At 40.8% G+C, this 25131-nt stretch overlaps 1 protein-coding gene across 5 annotated transcripts in view; it reads right to left on the bottom strand.

Annotated features, from left to right (window-relative positions):
• Window positions 1-2559: 2559 nt before the first annotated feature.
• Window positions 2560-25131, bottom strand: part of FCRL4 (Fc receptor like 4) — a 39069-nt gene continuing 16497 nt past the window's right edge. For 4 of the 5 annotated variants that reach the window (XM_061120463.1, XM_061120459.1, XM_061120462.1 and 1 more), the window contains 7 exons: window positions 18174-18284; window positions 17703-17765; window positions 15146-15173; window positions 14297-14379; window positions 14038-14106; window positions 4899-4930; window positions 2560-4829 (listed from right to left, as the gene is read on the bottom strand). In XM_061120463.1, coding sequence (XP_060976446.1) covers window positions 4779-4829; window positions 4899-4930; window positions 14038-14106; window positions 14297-14379; window positions 15146-15173; window positions 17703-17765; window positions 18174-18284 — 437 coding nt within the window. In that variant the 3' untranslated portion in view covers window positions 2560-4778. The remainder of the gene's footprint in view (window positions 4830-4898; window positions 4931-14037; window positions 14107-14296; window positions 14380-15145; window positions 15174-17702; window positions 17766-18173; window positions 18285-25131) is intronic. The other variant, XM_061120461.1, reaches the window with a different exon arrangement.

Below are 25131 nucleotides of genomic sequence, written 5' to 3'. Positions count from 1 at the left end.
ATTAATATGTATTGAATGCTTATATGCAAAAGGCACATTATCAGACACTTACATTGAAGTGAAGCGAAGTGAAGTTACTCAGTCGTGTCCAACTTTTTGCGACCCCATGGACTGTAGCCTACCAGGCTCCTCAGTCCATGGAATTTTCCAGGCAAGAGTACTGGAGTGGGTTGCCATTTCCTTCTCCAGGGGATATTCCCAACCCAGAGATTGAACTTGGGTCTCCCGCACTGCAGGCAAACACTTCACCGTCTGAGCCACCAGGGTTGCTTTATATAATTCTCATAATCCATAAATGCTAACTAAGTGCTTACCATGTGTTGGGCTCTGAAAGAGGCACTAAGGATACATTATTAAACAAAATAAATAAAATTCTTGTTTACATAGAGCATAAATTATGCTTTGGGTAATCAGATAATAAACAAATTTTTAACAAAAATTTAGAATGTCAGATGAAAAAAGTGCTTTGGATAAATATGAAGTAGCATAAGAAGAGGAGTTAATGATTAGGTGATGTGTCTACCATAAACAGGTAATACGGGAAAGCTTTATGGAGATTACAACATTTGAGTAAGCTCTAAAGGATGAGAGGAAACAAGTAGAGATTATCAGGAGGAAAGGCATTACAGACAGAGGGAAGAGCAAGGACAAAAGCCTTGATTAGGAATGTATTCACAATGGTCATTCAAGGTATGTGCATGTGTGCTAAGTCGCTTCAGTTGTGTCAGAGTCTGCTATCCTTTGGACTGTGGCCCACTACACTCCTCTGTCCATGGGATTCTCCTGGCAAGAATACTGAAGTGGATTGTCAAGCCCACCTCCAGGAGATCTTTCTGACCCAGGGATCAAACCTGCGTCTCATGTCTCCTGCATTGGTAGGTGGGTTCTGAGATAGTCAATCCCTAGGCAGATTGATAAGAAGTCCAGGGTCTCCAAGGAGGAGAAAGGAGTCTGGGGCTCTCAAGGAGGAGATAGGGGTCTGGAATTCTCAAGGAGGAGGAAAGGACAAAGGTTTTTTTCTACATTCCTTAGTAAGGATTATATAACTATAATGTATCCAGCTTGAAGACATGTTTCTCTTTCTTGAAAACCTTCTGACTAATCCTGTTATCTTAAAATGTATATTATGGGAGTGGATCTAGTAAGATCTTTACAACCTTGAGACATCCTTTTGATTTATTTTAATAACCAATTAAAAAGTATATAATTCCCTTGCTAAGACTAGGGATGGGGGCACTCTCTGCCCCTCTCCTGATGTCTATGTCAGAAGCTTCCTCTGTTCCCTTTTCACTTTAATAAAACTCTGCTACACAAAAGCTCTTGAGTGATCAAGCCTGATACCTGGTCCAAAAGCTAAATCTTCTTCGGAGATCACAAATCCAACATTGTTCACCGTAAGCTATCAGTTCTTACCACCTGGGAAGTCCATGAGGTATCTTCATTTTGCATAGAGGGAAATTAGACACAAAAAAATTTTATGCAACTTATCTAAGAAATTATAAGTGGCAAATTCAAGTCTTGAACTAAAATCTTTTGGATTTAAAGCCCATATTCATCCTGATACACTGCTTTTACTAGCTACACTAAAAGTACACACACAGACAGACACACACACACACCCCCCATTCTAAAAGAACAGTCATGGCAGATCTTTTAGAATGAAATAGGTAATTCAGGTATTCAGAAGTATTTATTAAGCACCTACAATGTATCAAGCATAGTTCTAGGTGCTTGGGATATATCAGTGAACGATAAAGACAAAGGTTGTTGCCCTTAATTTACTTTCTAGAGGACCGACATACAATAAGCGTAGTACATAAGCAAATTGTATAGTACATTTTAAAGTGGTAAGTGCTATGGGGGATAAAAGTAAAGCAGAGTAAGAGAGATTGGGAGTGCTTAACGTTTTTTTAAGCTTTTTATTTTGTATTGGAGTATAGCCAATATTAATGCATATTATAGCTTCAGCTAGACAGCAAAGGGACTCAGCAACACATATACATGTATCTGTTCTCCCCCTCAAACTCCCCTTCTATCCAGACTGCCACATAACATTGAGCAGAGTTTCCCGTGCTATATACAGTAGGACATTGTCGGCTATGCATTTTAAATATAGCAGTGTGTACATGCCCATCTCAAACTCCCTAACTATCCCTTCCACCCTAGATCTTATTATCTTTTAAAAGATTATTTATTTTTAATTGGAGGATAATTGCTTTACTACTGTGTCAGTTTCTGCCATACATCAACATGATTGAGCCATAGGTGTGCATATGTCTTCTCCCTCTTGAATCTCTCTCCCAGTCCATCCCACCCCTCCAGGCTGTCACAGAGCCCTGGGTTGAATTCTCTCAATCATACAACAATTCCCACTGGCTATCCACTTTACATATGGCTTCTACATACTTTACATATTTGTTTTTCTCTTTCTGACTTACTTCACTCTGTATAATAGGCTCGAGGTTCATCCGCCTCATTAACATTGACTCAAATGTGTTCCTTTTTATGACTGAGCAATGTCCAAAGAAGACATACAGATGGCTAATAAACACAAGAAAAGATGCTGAACATTGCTTATTATTAGAGAAATGCAAATCAAATTACAATGTGATATCACCTCACACTGGTCAGAATAGCCATCATCAAAAAATCTACAAACAGTAAATGCTGGAGAGAATGTGGAGAAGAGGGAACCCTCTTTCATTGTTGGAAATGCAAACTGATCCAGTCACTGTAGAAGCCAGAATGAAGTTTCCTTAAAAAACTAGGAGTAAACCTACGATATGACCCAACAATCCCACTACTGGGCTACCCTGAAAAAATCATAATTGTAAAAGACACATGTACCCCAATGTTCCTTGCAGCACTATTTACTCTAGCTAGGACATGAAACAACCTAGAGATCCATTGATGGATGATATGGGTAAAGAAGCTGTGGTACATATATACAATGGCAATGCTTAACTTTTTATCATCGAATTTAAGACATATAAAGAGACTAGTATAAGTTCTACTTCCTCCCTTTATGTACCTACCATCCAGCTTCAGAAATGGTGCTCACATGACCAATCTTGCTTTATCTGTACCTCTATCCACTTCCTGCCCACCCAACTCTTATTGGATTATTTCAAGCAAAATCATAATATTTAATGTACAAATACTTCAGTATGAAGTAAAAGATGAAAATTTTTAATAAAAACATAACCATAATGCTATCATTTATACCCAAAACATAAATTCTTCATACACATAAATTATCCAAACATAATTTCTTCATATTAATGTACAAATTTCATTTAGTATTTCCATAAGTAATTCCTTTTAAACTTGATTTGTTTGAGGCAAGACCCAGTCATTCCTTTTGACTGACAAGTCTTAAGTATCGTTTAATTCATAAGTGTTCCCTTTCTCCTTCCTTCTTTCGTTAAAGAAACCAGATCATTTGTCCTTTAGAATTTTTCCATAGTTTAGATTTTTCTGATTGCAATCCCATGGTGCTATTTAACAAAATCCTTTGTCCACTGTATTTCCTATAAACTGGTAGTTAGATCTAAAGACTTCAATGGATTTACTTCTGATAATTCAGGCTTAAATACTTTGTAGGTGGTATTGAATATTTCCATTAGGAGGCCTATAATATTAGGCTGGGTTTTTTTATATCAGCTTGATCATTAGGTGTAGCGTGAAGCATTCACATAACTATTTTGTGTGGATAGTTCCTTCTTCATCTATTGGAAGAATTATTCTAACATCACCTACTTGATAACTCAAAGGTACAGCTCCTACAAGAAAGGTAGCTCTATATCCTTTGAGTAGGAAAAAGTATTTAGAGACTACAGCATGTGCAATGGATGCTCATTGTTACTGAGTTATTAATTATTTCTAGACCTTTCCAGTGGATGACCTCAGAAATAGATAACATTTTTAAAATGAGCAGGTTTTGTCATCAGTTTGCACTGACATTTCCAATTCAAATTTAGATTTTCCAGGTTATTACTTAACTTTTTATATTTGTTGTATTTCTTGTCTCCAGTGTTAAAAGTCTTTGTCCCTAATAACATTAATGTAATTAGGTTTTGCTTTTAGAAGCTCAGTCTGGAGCCTGCTTCTCCAGCTCTTCAAATGATTTTTCAAAGTAGCTGATATAAATTTTTAAATTCCTTTATCTGTAAACCACTTGAAATGTATTCTTTTGTCTGCAACTGAATCTTGACAGGCAGGGTAAGCAGGCGGGATGGACCTGTGCTTTGCTTGTCAAGTATGTATGCAGCCACTCATAGTGAAACCAACTGATGCAACCTATTCCCCACGGGGAGAGTTGCTGAATATGTATTAAACAGAGACCTGATTCATCAGTCCTTTCTATCTAGATACAAATCCCAATTCTCCAAAATTTGTCCTTCTTTTTTTTCTATAGCAGTCTTTCTTCCTCTCCTGAAATCAGACAGTAAGGAACATGTTAGGTTAGGCTCAGAGAAGGTATATAGGCTTTCCTCTTGACCTTGGATCTTGGTCATTTCAGTGTAGTCTCTGAGGGGTCTTCCCGTCAGCGCCTCCGATTGGATGGATCAGAAGTCCTTGGAGTGAATGCACATGGGCAAGAAGAACTGGAAAGCTGGAACTAGTTGGACACTCCAGAGTCCTCAAGGACTTCGCTAAGCTAGGTCTTTGGATCAGAGACAAGTCATATAAGTAGGGTATTCTCATAACTTTCCATGGCATCTTCATCTTTAGAGCTGACCTTTCCAGACGAGTCATCTCAGAGCTGTGTCTTCACTTCAGAGTAGACAATTGAGACATGCTGGGGTGGAAAAAAGATAGAAGAAGAACTGGAAGGAGAGGAAATGTGGGGTGATAGGTAGTAGTGGGAGAGAAAACAATCAGGAAATGAAACTCACCTGGTCCTCTAGAGATGTTCTGAAGGTATTGGCTGTGGAGAAAAAGAAAACCATAGGGTGATGAATGTTTTGAGCCACTCCAAACCCAGTCTTCTAGCTTATTTCCCAGAATCTGGGAGTCAATGGGCTTCTGTATTGACTTGTTATTTTCTCTTCTCTGCCACCCAACACCTCCTACAACACACATGATCTTATTTTGCCATTTCTTAACTCAAATCTCTGCATGTTCTTTGCAAGCTCCATTGATCTATAAAGTTCTCCCTCAATACCACAAAGAGAAATCTCACTCCTTTTCTTTACCAGATGTTAAGAGATAATTTCTCTCTTAGTTTCATTTATTGCCTCTCTTAATTTATAGCACCTCCATCTCACCAATTGCAAAGTCCAAGCCCTGCTTTTTCTGCAAGTTCCCACTAGAATGCTTTAAATGTATGCCCTGAGGGAAAAACCATCTTATGTTAGCATGTTCTGGTTTTGATTTGATTGCCAAAGTTTCTTAGAGATGGAGCCACAGTAAGAGAAAACTTTAGCAGGTATAATTTCTCACATCCTCCTTATTAGACATAAAGAATCTCAGAGCAGATAGAATCATGAGAACTATACAGTAATTTTATGGAGGGATAGAGCCTGGGAAAAAGAATATATCCTGGAATACTCTATTTTTCATCATATTTTTTCCCATGGATCTTTCGGGGTTACAGTTCTTTTTAATGACCAAATAGAAGCTATGTACTCTCTCCCTGGAATAATAGACACATGCAAGGAACTTTGCATGCAATTTCAGGGGCTTCATGCAAACACTGAGTCACTGGTGAAGAAATATTGCTACAGATCATCAACACAGAAAGTGCCTGAAATATAACTCATCCACCAATAGAGTGCTCAGCTTCAAGGGTGTTTTGACAAATATGTCAAAGACAGAGTGTGAAGAGCAGCAACTGATCAAGGTGACTCTATAAGAAGCACCCAATTAACCCAATCAAATTGATGGTAATTCTAATTTTATCATTCAAAAGACCCTGATTAGTGAGGATGGCTGAGAAATCAGTGACAGACAAAGCAGGTGTTCAGAGGATATGCATTAGTCAAATATAGCAATAGGCACTATATGCAGCAAATATTATAGTAAAACAGAAGACTTAGTCTTCATTGGATTTGAGAACTTGCAGAAGTCCTTAACCTCATTTGTAAACCAAGTTCTGGATCAGCTTATAATTGAAATTTCTACTAGACACAAGGATACTGAAAAGGCAACTTACAAGATGGAAGAAAACACTTGCAAACCATATTATCAGATAAGAGATTCATATGTAAAATATATAAGGAATTCATACAACTCAACAGCTAAACTAACAATAACTCAATTTTAAAATGGGCAAAGGATTGGGAGAGATGTTTCTCTAAAGAAGACATACAAATGGTCAGCAGTTATTGAAAAGGTGCTGAACATCAGTAATCATCAGTGGAAGCAAAACCATATTGAGATATCACATCACACCTGTTAGGGTGGCTATCATTAAAAAGACAAAAGATAACAGGAGTTGGCAAGGATGTGGAGAAAAAGGAATTCTGGAACACGGTCAGTGAGAGTGTAAATTGGTACTGCTAATATGGAAAACTGTATGAAGGTTTCTTAAAAAGTTAAAAATAAAACTATTGTATGATCCAGCAATTCCACTTCTAAGTACATATCCAAAGGAATTGAAATCAGGATCTCGAATAGATCACAGCAAGATATAGAAACAACTTAAAAGTTTATTGATGGATGAGTGAAAACCAAAATATGATACACACACACAGATATACACACACATATACAATGGAATATGATTCCACCTTAAGAAAAACACACATACACAATGGAATATTATTCCACCTTAAGAAAGAAGGAAATCCTGTCATTTGTGACAACAGAGTTGGATCTGGAGGACATTATGCTAAGAGAAATAAGCCAGATACAGAAAGACAAATACTGTATTTTCTCAAACTCATAGAAGCAGAGAGTAGAATAGTGGTTACAAGGAGCTTGGGGAAAGGAAACTAGAGGTAAGGCTCAAAAGATACAAAGCTTGAGTTATCAAGGATGAATACATTCTGGAGATATACTGTATAGTAAGGAGAGAAGCGAAAGGCAAAGGAGAAAGGAAAATATATACCCAAATGAATGCAGAGTTACAGGGAATAACAAGGAGAGATAAGGCCTTCTTAAGTGAACAGTGCAAAGAAATAAAGGAAAACAATAGAATGGGAAAGACTAGAGATCTCTTCAAGAAAATTAGAGATATCAAGGGAATATTTCATGCAAAGAAGGGCACAATAAAGGACAGAAACAGCAAGGACCTAATAGAAACAGAAGAGATTAAGAAAAGGTGGCAAGAATATACGGAAGAACTGTACAAAAAAAAAAAAGCTCTTAATGACCCAGATAACCACGATGGTGTGGTCACTCACCTAGAGCCAGACATCCTGGAGTGTGAAGTCAAGTGGGCCTTAGGAAGCATTACTATGAACAAAGCTAGTGGAGGTGATGGAATTCCAGCTGAGCTATTTCAAATCCTAAAAGATGATGCTGTTAAAGAGCTGCACTCAATATGCCAGCTGCTGCTGCTGCTGCTGCTAAGTCGTTTCAGTCGTGTCCGACTCTGTGCGACCCCATAGACAGCAGCCCACCAGGCTCCTCTGTCCCTGGGATTCTCCAGGCAAGAACACTGGAGTGGGTTGCCATTTCCTTCTCTAATGCATGAAAGTGAAAAGTGAAAGTGAAGTTGCTCAATCATGCCCGACTCTTCGCAACCCCATGGACTGCAGCCAGGCTCCTCCGTCCATGGGATTTTCCAGGCAAGAGTACTGGAGTGGGTTGCCATTGCCTTCTCCACAATATGCCAGCAAATATGGAAAATTCAGCAGTGGCCACAGGACTGGGAAAGGTCAGCTTTCATTCCAATCCCAAAAAAGGACAATGCCAAAGAATGTTCAAACGCTTGTACAATTGCCCTCATTTCACATGCTAGCAGAATTATGCTCAAAATCCTTCAAGCTAGGCTTCAGTAGTACATGAAAAGGCAGAGGAACCAGAGATCAAATTTCCAACATCTGCTGGATCATAGAAAAAGCAAAGGTATTCCAAAAAAATCTCTTTCTGCTTCATTGACTATACTAATGGCTTTGACTGTGTGGGTCACAAGAAACTGTGGGAAATTCTTAAAGGGATGGGATTATCAGAGCACCTTACCTGTATCCTAAGAAGTCTGTATGTAGGACAAGAAGCAACAGTTAGAACCAGACATGAAACAACAGACTGGTTCAAAACTGGGAAAGGAGTACATCTAGGCTGTATATTGTCACTCTGCTTAATTAACTTAAATGCAGAGTACATCATGTGAAATGCTGGGCTGGATGAAGCACAAGCTGGAATATCAAGATTGCTGGGAGAAATATTGACCTCAGACATGCAGATGATATCATTTTAATGGCAGAAAGCAAAAAGGAATTAAAGAACCTCTTGATGACGAGGAAAGAGAAGAGTGGAGAAAGCTGGCCTAAAACTCAACATTCAAAAAACTAAGATCATGCATCCAGTCCCATCACTTCATGGCAAATAGAAGAGGGAAAAGTGGAAACAGTGAGAGATTTTATTTTCTTGGGCTCCAAAATCATTGCAATGATGACTGCAGCCATGAAATTAAAAGACACTTGCTCCTTGGAAGAAAAGCAATGACAAACCTAGACAGCATACTAAAAAGCAGAGATGTAACTTTGCCAACAAAGGTACATCTAGTCAAAGCTATAGTTTTTCCAGTAGTCACGTACATGAGAGTTGGACCATAAAGAAAGCTGAACGTCAAAGAATTGATGCTTTTGAACTGTGGTGTTGGAGAAGACTCTTGAGAGTCCCTTGGTCTGCAAGGAGATCAAACCGTCAATCCTAAAGGAAATCAACTGAATATTCATTGGAAGGACTGATGCTGAAGCTCCGATTATTTGGCCACCTAATGTGAAGAAGTGACTCATTGGAAAAGACCCTGATGCTGGGGAAGATTGAAGGCAGGAGAAGAGGGCAACAGAGCATGAGATGGTTGGATGAAATCACTGACATCATCAATGCACATGAGTTGAGGAGATAGAGAAGGACAGGGAAGCCTGGCATGTTGTAGTTCATGGGGTAGCAAAGAATTGGACACGACTTAGCAACTGAGCAATATATTACAATCACTAACTATATTTTATCATATGCTTAAAATTAGCTAAGAAGGTAAATCTTTTGTTAAGTGTCCTTACCACACATCATCATTATCATCATCATAAAAAAGAAAACTTTGGAAAGAAAACTTTGGAAAATGGTGCATATATCTACGGCCTTAAACTGTGGTGACAGTTTCCCTGGTGTTGATTCATCCCCAAACTCATGAGCTGTATATATTAAATAGGCATAGCTTTTTACATGTCAAAAAAATAGTGAACTACTTATGCTAGAATGTGGATGAATTTCAAAACATTGTGTTAAGCAAAAGAAGCCAAACAAAAGGATTGCATTATATAAGACCGTTTATGTGAAATTGTTAGAAAAACAAACTATAGGACAGAAGGCAGATCAGTAATTGTCAAGGGTGAAGCTGGAGGGAGATTAACTGAAAAGGAATATGAAAGAATTTTCTGGGCTTCTGGAAATGTTCACACATCACAATGTGATTGTGGTGGTGGTTCTGTGAATGGATACATTTGTTAAAATAATTTGAATGTGCATTTAAAAGTGGTGAATTATATTTTATACTGTTTATACCTCCACAGAGTTGATTAAAACAATCAATTTGAGGAGAATAGAAAATTGAGTGCATCACACTAAGTATTATCTCCTAAAATTTTGGTTTAGGTATGTGTGTGTGTGTGCATGTATGTGTGCACATTCATGTTTCTTAATAGTACAACTTGTATTTCTTTCCTTTTCTTTTTTTTTTTTAACACAACTTGTATTTCTTACTGCAGATTACAATAAAAAATATTTCAACAACCCTTATCGGGAGCATTGAGAGTTCTAACTCACAACAAGTGGTAGGATCAAAAGAGATCTGCTGGGCCAGCTAGGACCTGAAATTCTCAGGTGTCCCCAAGCACAGATGTGGTCCACATGGGAGACAGAACAAGCAGAAGTGTGGTGACCTTCAGTCCTGTTCAATAAGGCCCCCAGGTACCAAGGGACTCCAGCAGCAGGAAGTTGGATATGACTGATTGGAGGTGAGGCCAGTGAAGGAACAAGAAACAACTCGTTAGAAATACCTCAGCTGTGCAGAAGGAACTTTAGGAAGGAGGGCTCCAGCAGGAAACCTCAAGAGACCAAGCATATATACGTTACAGGAGGGAGTGCCCGTTTAAGTATCTGTCATCCCAGGAAGGCAGAAGCCAGCTTCCACAGTACCAGGTGGAATAACTTCTTTCCTACTCCTTTCCCCTGGCTAGGTAGGAAGTCAACCCAAGAGACAGGGAAGAAACCAACTCTGCCCGGTTCTCCCCCTCACCCACACCATTGCCAGATTCATTCTGAAACTTGCCTGTGTTAGGAGAGGAGAAAGTTCTGATTAATCATCTTCAAACTTGGCATTCTATTTACTTAATAAGTAAGAGACTATGAGACTATGACATAAAGTGTCCACCTACTGTCTATCACCTAAGAGAATGGAGAATGTGTTGAAAAGCCTTTGGTTGCCAGAATTTTCAACCTGAGTGCCCAGGAAAATCTCTCACAGAAGAAAGTTTAAAGACACAGTGGGGGACAGAAAATTTTTGTAAGTAAGTCATGAGTCTTGCTTGCTCAGTATGTAGGTTATACAAGGTCGTTATATAAATTAACTAAACATGTATATATTACACATATTAACATTTATATATTATAATAATAATATTCTTATCACATGGTTCAGTTCAGTTCAGTTCAGTCGCTCAGTCGTGTCCAAATATTTGCGACCCCATGAATCGCAGCACGCCAGGCCTCCCTGTCCATCACCAACTCCCAGAGTTTACTCAAACTCATGTCCATCGAGTCAGTGATGTCATCCAGCCATCTCATCCTCTGTGGTCCCCTTCTCCTCCTGCCCCAAATCCCTCCCAACATCAGGGTCTTTTCCAATGAGTCAACTCTTAGCATGAAGTGACCAAAGTATTGGAATTTCAGCTTCAGCATCAGTCCTTCCGATGAACACCCAGGACTGATCTCCTTCAGGATGGACTGGTTGGATCTCCTTGCAGTCCAAGGGACTCTCGAGAGTCTTCTCCAACACCACAGTTCAAAAGCATCAATTTTTCGGTGCTCAGCTTTCTTAACAGTCCAACTCTCACATCCATACATGAGTACTGGAAAAGCCATAGCCTTGACTAGATGGACCTTTGTTGGCAAAGTAATGTCTCTGCTTTTTAATATGCTATCTAGGTTGGTCATAACTTTCCTTCCAAGGAGTAAGCATCTTTTCATTTCATGGCTGCAATCACCATCTGCAGTGATTTGGGACCCCAAAAATTAAAGTCTGACACTGTTTCCAATGTTCTCCCATCTATTTCCCATGAAGTGATGGGACCAGATGCCATCATATTAGTTTTCTGAATGTTGAATTTTAAGCCAACTTTTTCACTTTCCTCCTTCACTTTCATCAAGAGGCATTTTAGTTCCTCTTCACTTTCTGTCATAAAGATGATGTTGTCTGAATATCTGAGGTTATTGATATTTCTCCCGGCAATCTTGATTGCAACTTGTGCTTCTTCCAGCCCAGCGTTTCTCATGATGTACTCTGCATATAAGTTAAATAAGCAGGGTGACAATATACAGCCTTGATGTACTCCTTTTCCTATTTGGAACCAGTCTGTTGTTCCGTGTCCAGTTCTAACTGTTTCTTCCTGACCTGTATACAGGTTTCTCAAGAGACAGATCAGATGGTCTGGTATTCCCATCTCATTCAGAATTTTCCAGTTTATTGTGATCCACACAGTCGAAGGCTTTGGCGTAGTCAATAAAGCAGAAATAGATGTTTTTTTCTGGAGCTCTCTTGCTTTTTCGATGATCCAGCACATATTGGCAATTTGATCTCTGGTTCCTCTACCTTTTCTAAAACCAGCTTGAACATCTGGAAATTCACGGTTCATCTATTGCTGAAGCCTGGCTTGAAGAATTTTGAGCATTACTTTATCAGCATGTGAGATGAGTACAATTGTGTGGTAGTTCGAGCATTCTTTGGGATTGCCTTTCTTAGGGATTGGAATGAAAACTGACCTTTTCCAGTCCTGTGGTCACTGCTGAGTTTTCCAAATTTGCTGGCATATTGAGTGCAGCACTTTCACAGCATCATCTTTCAGGATTTGAAATAGCTCAACTGGAATTCCATAACATCCACTAGCTTTGTTCATAGTGATGCTTTCTAAGGTCCACTTGCCTTCACATTCCAGGATGTCTGGCTCTAGGTGAGTGATCACACCATCATGATTATCTGGGTCATGAAGATCTTTTTTGTACAGTTCTTCTGTGTATTCTTGCCACCTCTTCTTAATATCTTCTGCTTCTGTTAGGTCCTTACCATTTCTGTCCTTTATCGATCCCATCTTTGCATGAAATGTTCCCTTGGTATCTCTAATTTTCTTGAAGTGATCTCTTGTCTTTCCCATTCTGTTGTTTTCCTCTATTTCTTTGCACTGATCACTGAGGAAGGCTTTCTTATCTCCCCTGGCTATTCTTCAGAATTCTGCATTCAAATGGGAATATCTTTCCTTTTCTCCTTTGCTTTTCGCTTCTCTTCTTTTCACAGCTATTTGTAAGGCCTCCTCAGACAACCATTTTGCCTTTTTGCATTTCTTTTCCATGGGGATGGTCTTGATCCCTGTCTCCTGTACAATGTCACGAACCTCCGTCCATAGTTCATCAGGCTCTCTGTCTATCAGATCTAGTGCCTTAAATCTATTTCTCACTTCCATTGTATAGTCATAAGGGATTTGATTTAGGTTATACCTGAATGGTCTAGTGGTTTTCCCTACTTTCTTCAGTTTAAGTCTGAATTTGGCAATAAGGAGTTCATGATCTGAGCCACAGTCAGCTCCTGGTCTTGTTTTTGCTGACTGTATGCAGCTTCTCCATCTTTGGCTGCAAAGAATATAATCAATCTGATTTCGGTGTTGACCATCTGGTGATGTCCATGTGTAGAGTCTTCTCTTGTGTTGTTGGAAGAGGGTGTTTGTTATGACCAGTGCATTCTCTTGGCAAAACTCTATTAGCCTTTGCCCTGCTTCATTCCATACTCCAAGGCCAAATTTGCCTGTTACTCCAGGTATTTCTTGACTTCCTACTTTTGCATTCCAGCCCCCTATAGTGAAAAGGACATCATTTTTGGGTGTTAGTTCTAAAAGTTCTTGTAGGCCTTCATAGAACCATTCAACTTCAGCTTCTTCAGCATTACTGGTTGGGGTATAGACTTGGATTACCATGATATTGAATGGCTTGCCTTGGAAACGAACAGAGATCATTCTGTCATTTTTGAGATTGCATCCAAGTACTGCATTTCAGACTCTTTTGTTGACCATGATGGCTACTACATTTCTTCCAAGGTATTTCTGCCCACAGTAGTAGATATAATGGTCACCTGAGTTAAATTCACCCATTCCAGTCCATTTTAGTTTGCTGATTCCTAGAAGGTCAGCATTCCCTCTTGCCATCTCCTGTTTGACCATTCCAATTTGCCTTGATTCATGGACCTAACATTACAGGTTCCTATGCCATATTGCTCTTTACAGCATAGGACCTTGCTTCTATCACCAGTCACATCCGCAACTGAGTGTTGTTTTTGCTTTGGCTCCATCCCTTCATTCTTTCTGGTATCACATGGTAGGTGCTTAGCAATAATTCATTCACTATTTTCAGGTAACCTTTGAACATACACCCTCATGATTACAATGTCTGTTAGACAGATGCTTAACTTTTGTTCTGATATCAGGAAGGATGCTACGTAGCTTTCTGTATCTGTCCTCTTTCTTTGGAATCTAAGCACTACTATAGGGATTTTTAATCTGTCTTGATCAATGATTCACTCCCTTTACTCAAAGCAGACTCAGTAAACATGTCAAATGAATGAACGCAGTTTGCAGCCAGAATCTCTCCCCAGTAACGTACCTTCCCCTTCTGCTCCAGGCTGAGTAATCTGGATCTCAGAATATACCAAGTCTCTTTCTCTGGGATGCACTGAGAAGAGAAAAAAAAACTTTGTAAGCAATCCCGGTCAGTGGGGTGTGCTACAGATGCTTCTTCATAAACAATTGTTTACCATGAATTTCTGGGATGCTTAGGGAGACCAGGGCCTTTTGCCAGGCCTCAAAACAAGTATCTTTCTCTGGCTCAGGCCCAGAGCAGCTTCCCACCAGGGAGTCCTCACCGTTGATGTACAAGTGCTGCAGCTCCACGGGGGCAGGGCGCAGGGGGTTGAGGGGTTCTGATGGGCCTATGGTCAAGGGTCTCCTGTAAGGCATAGAAACACTGATCACCCTTGGAACATTATACTAAACATGAAAGTGGGATAGAGAAAAAAAAAAAGGAGTAAGGAGAAGTCAGCAGAACAAGGCTAGAAGAGTCTTTGACGTCATAGAAATGATCATCTCATAAATAGAATGGTCACTCTCAATTGGTAAAAAAAAAAAAAAAAGCCCAGCCTCATCATCAAGAGGAAGTGTTTTTACCGCATTCTGCCTGGATAATTCAAGAAGCAATTAGACAAAATCCATGATCCAAGAATCTGACTATGACCTAAGACCAAGACACTGACACAGATAGAAGAACAAGACCCTATTTATCAAACCAAACTTAAAAACTCAAAATTTGATGAGTAAATAAGCACAGTTGGGACAAAAAGAGGATTACTAGAAGCTGAGACCCCACTGTAAAATCTAGGACTAACAATCATTTTATACAGTTATAGTAACATGTGGTCTAACTATAGGACTGTTTGCACCAGAAATATTTTGTGCCAACCTAGAAAATCTATAACCTTTAGTATCATCCATTTAATGGAATGGATAAATTTGAAATAAGAAACGGATCTATTTATGCGGGAAAATCCATTGTATACACTATTAGGATTCCAAGAAGCTGTGATTATGGCCATTTTAAAGAATGTGAAAGTGGGAGCATGAAGCCACAGGGACATAGAGAAATCACTTGTTCCAATCTTGTCTCCCCACAGTTCTGCATATTTTATTCTTGGGAAACCAGAAGGCTGAGATCTCACCTGATTGTGCCTCCCTGAGAGTCGTCTCCTGCAAATAAAACAAAGGCAGATTTGTGTCAGCAGAGGGAGCCCTTTCTCAACTATTTCACACATACATACCACCTGTGCTGTGTGCTGAGCTGGGCAGTGCTCAGGTGTGTCCGACTCTTTCGACCCCATGGACTGCAGCCCGCCAGGCTCCTCTGTCCATGGGGATTCTCCAGGCAAGAGTGCTGGAGTGGGTTGCCATGCCCTGCTCCAGGGTTTCTTCCCAACCTAGGGATCAAACCCAGGTCTCCCGCACTACAAGCGAATTCTTTATCATCTGAACCACCAGGGAAGTACAGGAATACTGGAGTGGGCAGCCCAGGTCTCCAAGGGAACTTGCCAACCCAGGAATCAAACTGGGGTCACCTGCATTGCAGGTGGACTCTACCAGCTGAGCTACCAGGGGAGCCCATGTGCTGCCAAGAGAGTCAATTCAAACGTGGGTGCAGTCTCAGATTCTCGTAAATAAGAATTGAACCAAGCACATAACTTGCTGGGGACAGGGCTACACATTGCTGTGTTGAATACGCAAACATCTGAGATTTGATTAGGGTTCAAGGCTGTGTTGATATACCTTTGGTTCAGTTCAGTCACTCAGTCATGTCCGACTCTATGCAACCCCATGAATCACAGCACGCCAGGCCTCCCTGTCCATCACCAACTCCTGGAGTTTACTCAAACTAATGTCCATTGAGTCGGTGATGCCATCCAGCCATCTTATCCTCTGTGTCCCCTTCTCCTCCTGCTCCCGACCCTTCCCAGCATTAGGGTCTTTTCCATTGAGTCAACTCTTAGCATGAGGTGGCTAAAGTATTGGAGTTTCAGCTTCAGCATCAGTCCTTCCAATGAGCACCCAGGACTGATCTCCTTTAGGATGGACTGGTTGGATCTCCTCACAGTCCAAGGGACTCTCGAGAGTCGTCTCCAACACCATAGTTCAAAAGCATCAATTCTTCAGTGCTCAGCTTTCTTTATAGTCCAACTCTCACATTCATACATGATTACTGGAAAAGCCATAGCCTTGACTAGATGGACCTTTGTTGGCAAAGTAATGTCTCTGCTTTTTAATATGCTATCTAGGTTGGTCATACCTTTCCTTCCAAGGAGTAAGCATCTTTTCATTTCATGGCTGCAATCACCATCTGCAGTGATTTGGGACCCCAAAAATTAAAGTCTGACACTGTTTCCAATGTTCTCCCATCTATTTCCCATGAAGTGATGGGACCAGATGCCATCATATTAGTTTTCTGAATGTTGAGCTTTAAGCCAACTTTTTCAATTTCCTCCTTCACTTTCATCAAGAGGCTTTTTAGTTCCTCTTCACTTTCTGTCATAAGGGTGGTGTTATCTGCATATCTGAGGTTATTGATGTTTCTCCTGGCAATCTTGATTGCAGCTTGTGCTTCTTCCAGCCGAGCATTTCTCATGATGTACTCTGCATATAAGTTAAATAAGCAGGGTGACAATTATAGCCTTGACGTACTCCTTTTCCTATTGGGAACCAGTCTGTGTTCCATGGCCAGTTCTAACTGTTTCTTCCTGACCTGTATACAGGTTTCTCAAGAGACAGGTCAGATGGTCTGGTATTCCCATATCTTTAAGAATTTTCCACAGTGTACTGTGATGCACACAGTCAAAGGCTTTGGCGTAATCAATAAAGCAGAAATAGATGTTTTTCTGGAACTCTCTTGCTTTTTCGATGATCCAGTGGATGTTGGCAATTTGATCTCTGGTTCCTCTGTCTTTTCTAAAACCAGCTTGAACATCTGGAAGTTCACGGTTCACGTATTGCTGAAGCCTGGCTTGGAGAATTTTGAGCATTACTTTAGTAGCGTGTGAGATGAGTGCAATTGTGTGGTAGTTCGAGCTTTCTTTGGCATTGCCTTTCTTTGGGATTGGGATGAAAACTATACTAAATAGAACTAAATTGTTTTTCTTGCAGAGTAGTGTGGGGCTATGCGTGGATTTCCAGGAGAATCTGTGGTTATGCCCAGGACCTCAGACTTCACCTCAGGCTTGTTAAGGACACTTTGGTCAGAGGTCCAAAGCTCCATACATCCAGCCCAGTGCAGGATACAGAGGAGGTGCTCAGAAGGATGAGGTGAGTTGAGTTGAATTAAGTTAAAACACAGAGTTGTGCTTCCCTCGTGGCTCAGACAGTAGAGCATCTTCCTGCAATGCAGGAGACCTGGATTCGGTCCCTGGGTAGAGAAGATCCCCTGGAGAAGGGAAGGGCTACCCACTCCAGTATTCAAGCCTGGAGAATTCATGGACAGAGGAGCCTGGGGAGCTACAGTCCATGGGGTCGCAAAGAGTGGGACGTGACTGAGCATGCACTCAAAACACAAAGTTAAAGCATGTGGGTAACTGCACTAGAGCTGAAAAACTTTTGTGTGTGTCTTCAACACCAGATTTTCTGATGTCTGAAGCTAGCCTGACCTGGGCTAAAGCAAGAAAGCTTTGGAAGCACGGCAGATAGTATGTGGGAGAAACTCTCTCCTCTGGGTGGAGGGGAAGCCAGTAACCTGACCTGTAGAGAGCGGAGTCATTGGAATACAAGATGCTGGTCCCAGGCTTTGACTCACGAACATCTCTGAGGAAGAAGGATAGAGATTAGTCACCTCCCATTCTCAGTCATTTCTTCATAGGGCCTTTCAGTTTTATTTGACTGTCCACTTACGGGAGATGTAGGATGGGTTAAAGTATCTAGTTGACCAGTCTGTTTGGACCAAAGAAACTATCCAAGGAAACCATCTGAAGTTCTTGAAACTTTACATTAAAATGTTTATTCCATCCCCATCTTTCACCTGAGGCTTCATAAATTAGACTAGACACCTGTTAAGAAAACTGCCTTTTGAAGAAAGCAGGTGAGCCCATCAATTAGCACTGGGATGGTGAGGTGGAGAATGGTAATGTGGCAGTTTCCAAGGCTGCAATATTTGGGGTTCCTGAGGCAGGGGCAGGTTGTGGAGGTTAGCCAGGGGTAAGAGAGAACACAAACCTGGTTTCCTCTGGTGCCAGCAGTAAAACAGCAGCGCCACAGCCAGGAGAATGCTGAGTGATCCCCCGGTGGTTCCTCCCGCAACAAGGCCTATTTTAATCCCTGGGATGCCTGGACAGAAAAAGCATGTGTGAGAGCCTCAGGGGGAGGGATCTAGAACCTGGAGGTGCCCTGAAGCCCTGGAAACTTTCCTCGACCTGGCTGGGGTCCTGTGCCCTGGGAAACGGAGGGCTCTAGAAGACAAGGACCCATGGGGACCGTTGAGGACTGGACTAGGACTGTGCGGCACAGGAAGCAGGTTTCCACTTGTGGGCAGCACAGTCCTGAGCCTGCATATGACAGGAAGTGACTCACCACGCAGGGGCAGAAGGCAGGCATCTGAGGGGATTGTGGCACAGGGGGGAAAGGAAGCCAGGTCCCTCCACTGATCCACTGACTTCACTTCAGACATTAATATTGGGAGGGACATCTATGGTTTCCCAGGTGGCTCCCTGGTCAAGAATCTGCCTGCTAATGCAGGAGACACAAGAGATGTGGATTCGACCCCTGGGTCAGGAAGATCCCTTCAGTAGAAGGCAACCCACTCTAGTATTCTTGCCTGGAAGATTCCCTGGACAGAGGATCCTGGCAGGCTATGTAGTGCATGAGGCTGAAAAGAGTTGGACATGAGTGAGTGACCGAGCACACACATTGCACCTGTCTATCTATCTCACCAGTGGTCTATCTATTCTGTACTCTTGTAATTGGGCCATTTGGAAATTTCTCCTAGACATCTGGAAAGATGTTATGACAATGACTTGGCAGAATCTAACTTGGAACAGCAACATGCCTGAGAAAGAAAGCAAATGTCTCCACTGATTAGGGCACTAGTTGGACCAACAGCAACTCTGATACTGCTCTCCACTAAAATAATATACTGGGACACCATAATGAAATGGCATCAGTTTTCTTCCTCCTAGAAGCCTGAGTCTTATGTGCTTTGAAGAGCTGGGGGAAAAAAAACTGATAGAAGGAATAGACTAAATTGTTGGAGAATTTTGATTTTTTTTCATCAGATCCATTCTCCAAGGCCAGGGTGCCCTCTCTCCACTCCTATTCAACATAGTTCTAGAATTCCTAGCCAGAGCAATCAGGCAAGAAAATAATAATAATAATAAAAGTCCTCAAAATTGGAAAGGAAGAAGAAAAACTGTCTCTGTTTGAAGATGGCATGACCTTATATAAAGAAAATCCTAAAGACTCCCCAGAAAATCTGTTAGAACTAATGAACTAATTCATAGAGTTGCAGAATACAATATCAATACAAAAATCAGTTGTGCTCCTATACAACAACAAGGGATTATCTGAAGAAGAAATAAAGAAAACAGTCCTATTTTCAGTAGCATAAAAAACAATAAAAGAGTTATTATTGATTGCAAATTGAATCAAGGAGATGAAAGATCTGTATATTGAAAACCATAAGATATGGTTAAAAAAAATGAAGACACAAATATATGGAAAGAAATCCCATGTTGTTGAATTGAAAGAATTAATATTGCTAAAATGTTCATACTCTTCAAAGCTATTGAAGCCAGATTCAATGCAATCCCTATCAAAATCCCAACATCATTTTTTATAGAAATTAAAAACAAAATTGTATGGCACCACAAAAGACACCAAATAGCTAAAGCAATCCTGCAACAAAAGAACAAAGCCAGAGGCTCTGCATGTTCTGAATTCAAACAATATAACAAAACTTGAACAACCAAAACAAATAGGCATTGGCATAAAAACAGAAACATGAACCAGTGGAATAGAATCAAGAGCCCAGACATAAACCTGTGAATACATCACCAACTAATATTTGTCAAAGAAGTCAAAAATACTCAATGGAAAAGATACTCTCTTAATAAATGGTGCTGGGGAAACTTGTTAATTCACATGCAAAAGAATGAAACCGGGCCTCCATCTTAAATCACTCACAAAAATTAACTAGAAATGTATTAAAGACTTTAAGAACAGAAACCATAAAACTCCTAGGAGAAAATATAGGGGAAAAGTCATTGGTAATAATATGAGGAAGTCATACAACTCTATAGCTAAAAAGAAACCCTCAAATAATAATTTAAAAATGGACAAAGGATCTGAATAGTCATTTTTTACAAAGAAGACATGCAAAAGCCAACAGGCACAGGAAAACGTGTTCAACATCATTGATCATCAGGGAAATGCAAATCAAAACCACAGTGAGGTAGCACCTCACACCTGTTACAATGGCTTTTTTTTTTTTAATAAAATTGTTTGAAATCAGAGCGTAAGCAAAAGAGTAAAACTAAGTTTCCATGCCTTAGTTTAATAAAGCAATCTAGCTTATGGTGTCCTTGGACTGCAAGAAAACCAAACCAGAAATCAGCCCTGAATATTCACTGGAAGGACTGATGTTGAAGCTGAAGCTCCAATACTTTGACCACCTGATGCAAATAACTGACTCATTGGAAAAGACCCTGATGCTGGGAAAGATGGAAGGCAAAAGGAGAAGGGGTCAGCAGAGGATAAGATGATTAGACAGCATCACTGACCCAATGGACTTGAATTTGAGCAAACTCTGGGAGATATTGAAGCCTGGCTTTCTACAGTCCATAGGGTCGCAAAGTCAGACATGACTTAATGACTGAACAACAACAAGGTTATGGTGATTTAGCAAAACATAGGAAAGCAAGAAAATGTGTCACACTTATACCAAATTAAGCATGTTGAGTTATGTGACTAATGTATGTAATTTTAATTTTGCTTTACACTTTTCATCAAAATAAACTTTATTCCCTATAACTTAAGGAGAGAGAGACAGGAAATAATATGTTGGTAAGGACAAGGAGAGAAGAAAACCCTTGTACAGTGTTGGTGAGAATGAAATTGGTGCAGTCACAGTGAAAAACAGTATGTAGACTCCTATAAAATTAAAAAAAAAAAAAAGAATTATTATATGATCTAGCAATCCCACTTCTGGGTATATATCCAAAGAAAATGGAATTACTATCTTGAAGAGATATCTGCATCCCCATGTTTACTGCAATATTATTTACAATAACCTAGATATGTGCAACCTAAATGTCATTGATGTATGAATAGATAAAGAAAAGTGTGGTATATATGGGGTTTCCCTGGTGGCTCGGTGGTAAAGAACACCCCTGCCAATGCAGGGCTACAGTCCAAATGGTCACAAAGAGTCAGACACGACTGAGTGACAAAGCACAGCCAATGCTGGAGACACAAGTTCGATTCTAGGTCGGGAAGATCCCCTATGGAAGGAAATGGCAACCCACTCCAGTATTCTTGCCTGGGAAACCCATGGACAGAGGAGTGTAGTATGCTACAGTCCATGCGGTCACAAAAGAGTCAGACATGACTTAGCAACTAGATGACAACAAACACACACTATTCAATCAGGATGGAATGTGACTATGGTAGACTATTATACAGTTATAAAAAAGAAAATTCCACCATTTGCAACAACATGAATGAAGCCTGAGGGCATTATGCTAAGTGCAACAAGTCAGACAGAGGAAAAGACAAATATTTCATGATCTTACTTACATCTAGAATCTTTCAAAAAAAAAAAAAAAACTCACAAAAACACAGAATGAATTGGTGGTTGCCAGGGGTAGGGGGTGGAGGGTAGGAGAAATGGGTGGAGGTGGTCAAAGGATACAACTTCCAGTAATAAAATGAGTAAGTTTGGAGGATGTGATGTATACAATGGTGATTATAGTTAAGAATATATTGTAAATATATTTGAAAGCTGCCAAGATTGACCAACCTAGGCAGCATATTAAAAAGCAGAGACATTACTTTGCCAACAAAGGTCTGTCTAGTCAAGGCTATGGTTTTTCCAGTGGTTATGTATGGGTGTGAGAGTTGAACTATAAAGAAAGTTGATCGCTGAAGAATTGATGCTTTTGAAATGTGGTGTTGGAGAAGAGTCTTGAGAGCCCCTTGGACGGCAAGGAGATCCAACCAGTCCATCCAAAAGGAAATCAGTCCTGAATATTCATTGGAAGGACTGATGTTGAACCTGAAACTCCAATACTTTGGCCACCTGATGAGAAGAGCTGACTCACTGGAAAAAACTCCAATGCTGGGAAAGATTGAGGACAGGAGGAGAAGGGGGTGACAGAGGATGAGATGGTTGCATGATATCACTGACTCAATAGACATGAGTTTGAGTAAACTCTGGGAGTTGGTGATGGACACGGAGGTCTGGTGTGCTGGACATGACTGAGCGACTGAACTGAACTAAACTGAAGATAGTAGATTATAGAAGTTCTTATCACACATACACTCACAAAATTGCAACAGTGTAAGGTGATGGATGTGTTAACTAACTTTTTTGTGGTAATAAATCTGAAATATATACATGCAGCAAATCACTATATTATATACTGTAAACGTTCATGATGTTGTCTGTCAATTCTATCTCACTATAAGTGGAATAGCAATAAAAAGGAAGGCATAAACTCTAAAATTAGGCTGTTAGGTTAGAATCATTCCTCTTTTTACTATCTGTGTGGCCAGCAACCTTCATTTAATCTTCCCTGTTTGTCAGTTTTCTTATCTATAAAATGGAGAAAATGGTAACTATAGCAGTACTATTGTTGGTGGATGAAAATGAGTTAATAAAGTGCTTTGAATGGTTCTTAACATATAAGTGCTATGTCTATGTAAGGATTATCTCTTATTCATTGCCCTTACATTATGCCCTCAGGTCAGCAGAGTTGCTCAGTCATGTCTGACTCTTTGCAACCCCACGGACTGCAGCACGCCAGGCTTCCCTATCCATCACCAACTCCCGAAGCTTGCTCAAAATCATGTCCATCGAGTCGGTGATGCGATCCAATCATCTCATCATCTGTCATCCCCTTCTCCTTCTGCCTTCAATATTTCCCAGCATCAGGGTCTTTTCTCAGAAATTTCATGGCCCTTTGACCAGTTTCAGGGACACCCTCACACATTAGGCCCACTCGCACACAGCACCAGGTGGTGCAGTGGTAAAGAATCTACCTGCTAACACAGGAGATGCAAGAGACTTGGGTTCAGTCCCTGGGTCGGGAAGATCCCCTGGAGTAGGAAATGGCACCCCACTCCAGTATTCTTGCCTGGACTATTCCCTGGACAGCAGAGCCTAGTGGGCTACAGTCCTTGGGGTCACAAAGAGTCGGACACACCTGAGCATGCACACATGCATGCACGCACACGCACTACCTTAGCCAACTTCAGCCCATTCTATGGACTGAATTGTGTTCCACCAAAATTCATAAACTGAAGTGGTTCTAACCCTAGTGTGATGGGTTTGGAGATGGTGCCTTTGAGAGGTAGTCAGGTTTAGATGAGGCCATGAGAATGGTCCTTCATAACGGGATTAGGGCCCTTAAAAGAAGAGATTCCAGAGATCTCCCTCACTCTCTCCCCAACTCTGTCACATGAGGACACAGCCTGAGGGCAGCAGTCTGCAAGCCAGGAAGAGGGGTCTCTCCAGAAACTAACCATGCCAGCATTCTGATTTCAGTCCTGATCTCAGACTTCCAGCCTCTGAAACTGTAAGAAATAAATTCCTGCTCTTAAAGTCACCCTGTCTACCATATCTTGTTACAGCAATGCAAGCTAAGACAGCCTACCAAGGCACTAGTGTTCCAGGCTATCTCAGAGTTTCTATCCTGCTATGCTACTTGCTATGCTATATGACATTTCTAAGCACAGAGATTTTGCAGGAGGTCCACAAGATAAAAAGAAGACATTCTAGTTCTGATGCCTATCAACTGAATTCTTGAAATCTGCTTAAACTCTGAGATCATCTGTTCCCTTGCAAAGCAGTTGTGAGAATAAAATGAAATTATATGTGTGAAGGAACCAGTTCACTGCCTGTATCAGAGGACGCTGATTCATTCTACTGACCTTAAAATTCAAAAGGAAAGATGAGAAATTTTACATGTAGGTGTGAATTACCAACAGATTCACAATTATTCTCTTTCAGGGACTGTAAGTAAACTTTTCAGTATAAGAGTCTTCTTGGACTCATATTGAGTGCAGTCAACCAGACAGAGAAAGACAAATATCACATGATATCATTTATATGTGGAGTCTAAAAAAAGGGGGGGGGGGTACAAATGAACTTATCTATAAAACAGAAGTAGTTACAGATGCATAAGACAAACTTGGGCTTCCCTGGTGGCACAGATGGTGATGTATCTGCCTTCAGTGCAGAAGATCCGGGTTTGATCCCTGGGTCTGAGAGATCCCCTAGAGGAAGGCATGGCTACCCACTCCAGTATTCTTGCCTGGAGAATCCCATGGACAGAGGAGCCCGGTGGGCTATGGTCCATGGAATTGCAGAGCCGAACATGACTGAGTGACTAAGCACAACCATACAAAACAAATGTATGGTTACTAGGGGATAAATTAGAAGACTGGGATTGATATATGCACCGTGTGCGTGCATGCTGAGTTGCCCCAGTCGTGTCTGACTCTTTGTGACTCTGTGGACTGGAGCCCACCAGGTTCCTCTGTCCATGGAGATTCTCCAGGCAAGAATACTGGAGTGGGTTGCCATGCCCTCCCATACATACACTACTCCATAAGAAGCAGATCACTTCTGTAAGTAGGTCCTTCTATAAGGACCTACTGTATAGCACAGGGTAACTGTTAGTTGCTCAGTTGTGTCTGACTCTCACAACCCCATGGACTGTAGCCCTCCACGCTCCTCTGTCCATGGAATTTTCCAGGCAAGAATACTGGAGTGGGTTGCCATTCCCTTCTCCAGGGGATCTTCCCAGCACAGAGATCAAACCTGGGTCTTCTGTATCACAGGTGGATTTTTTACCATTTGGGCCACCAGGAAGTCCTATATAGCACAGGATGTAGCTCAAAACTCCATACTTCATACTTCATAATGACCTATATAGGGAAAGAATCTTAAGAAGAATGG

This window comes from Dama dama, chromosome 20, assembly GCF_033118175.1.
Source record: "Dama dama isolate Ldn47 chromosome 20, ASM3311817v1, whole genome shotgun sequence".
Lineage (NCBI taxonomy): Eukaryota > Metazoa > Chordata > Mammalia > Artiodactyla > Cervidae > Dama > Dama dama.
The sequence above is the reverse complement of the archived record's forward strand: the minus strand, read 5'-3'. Positions and strand labels throughout refer to the sequence as shown.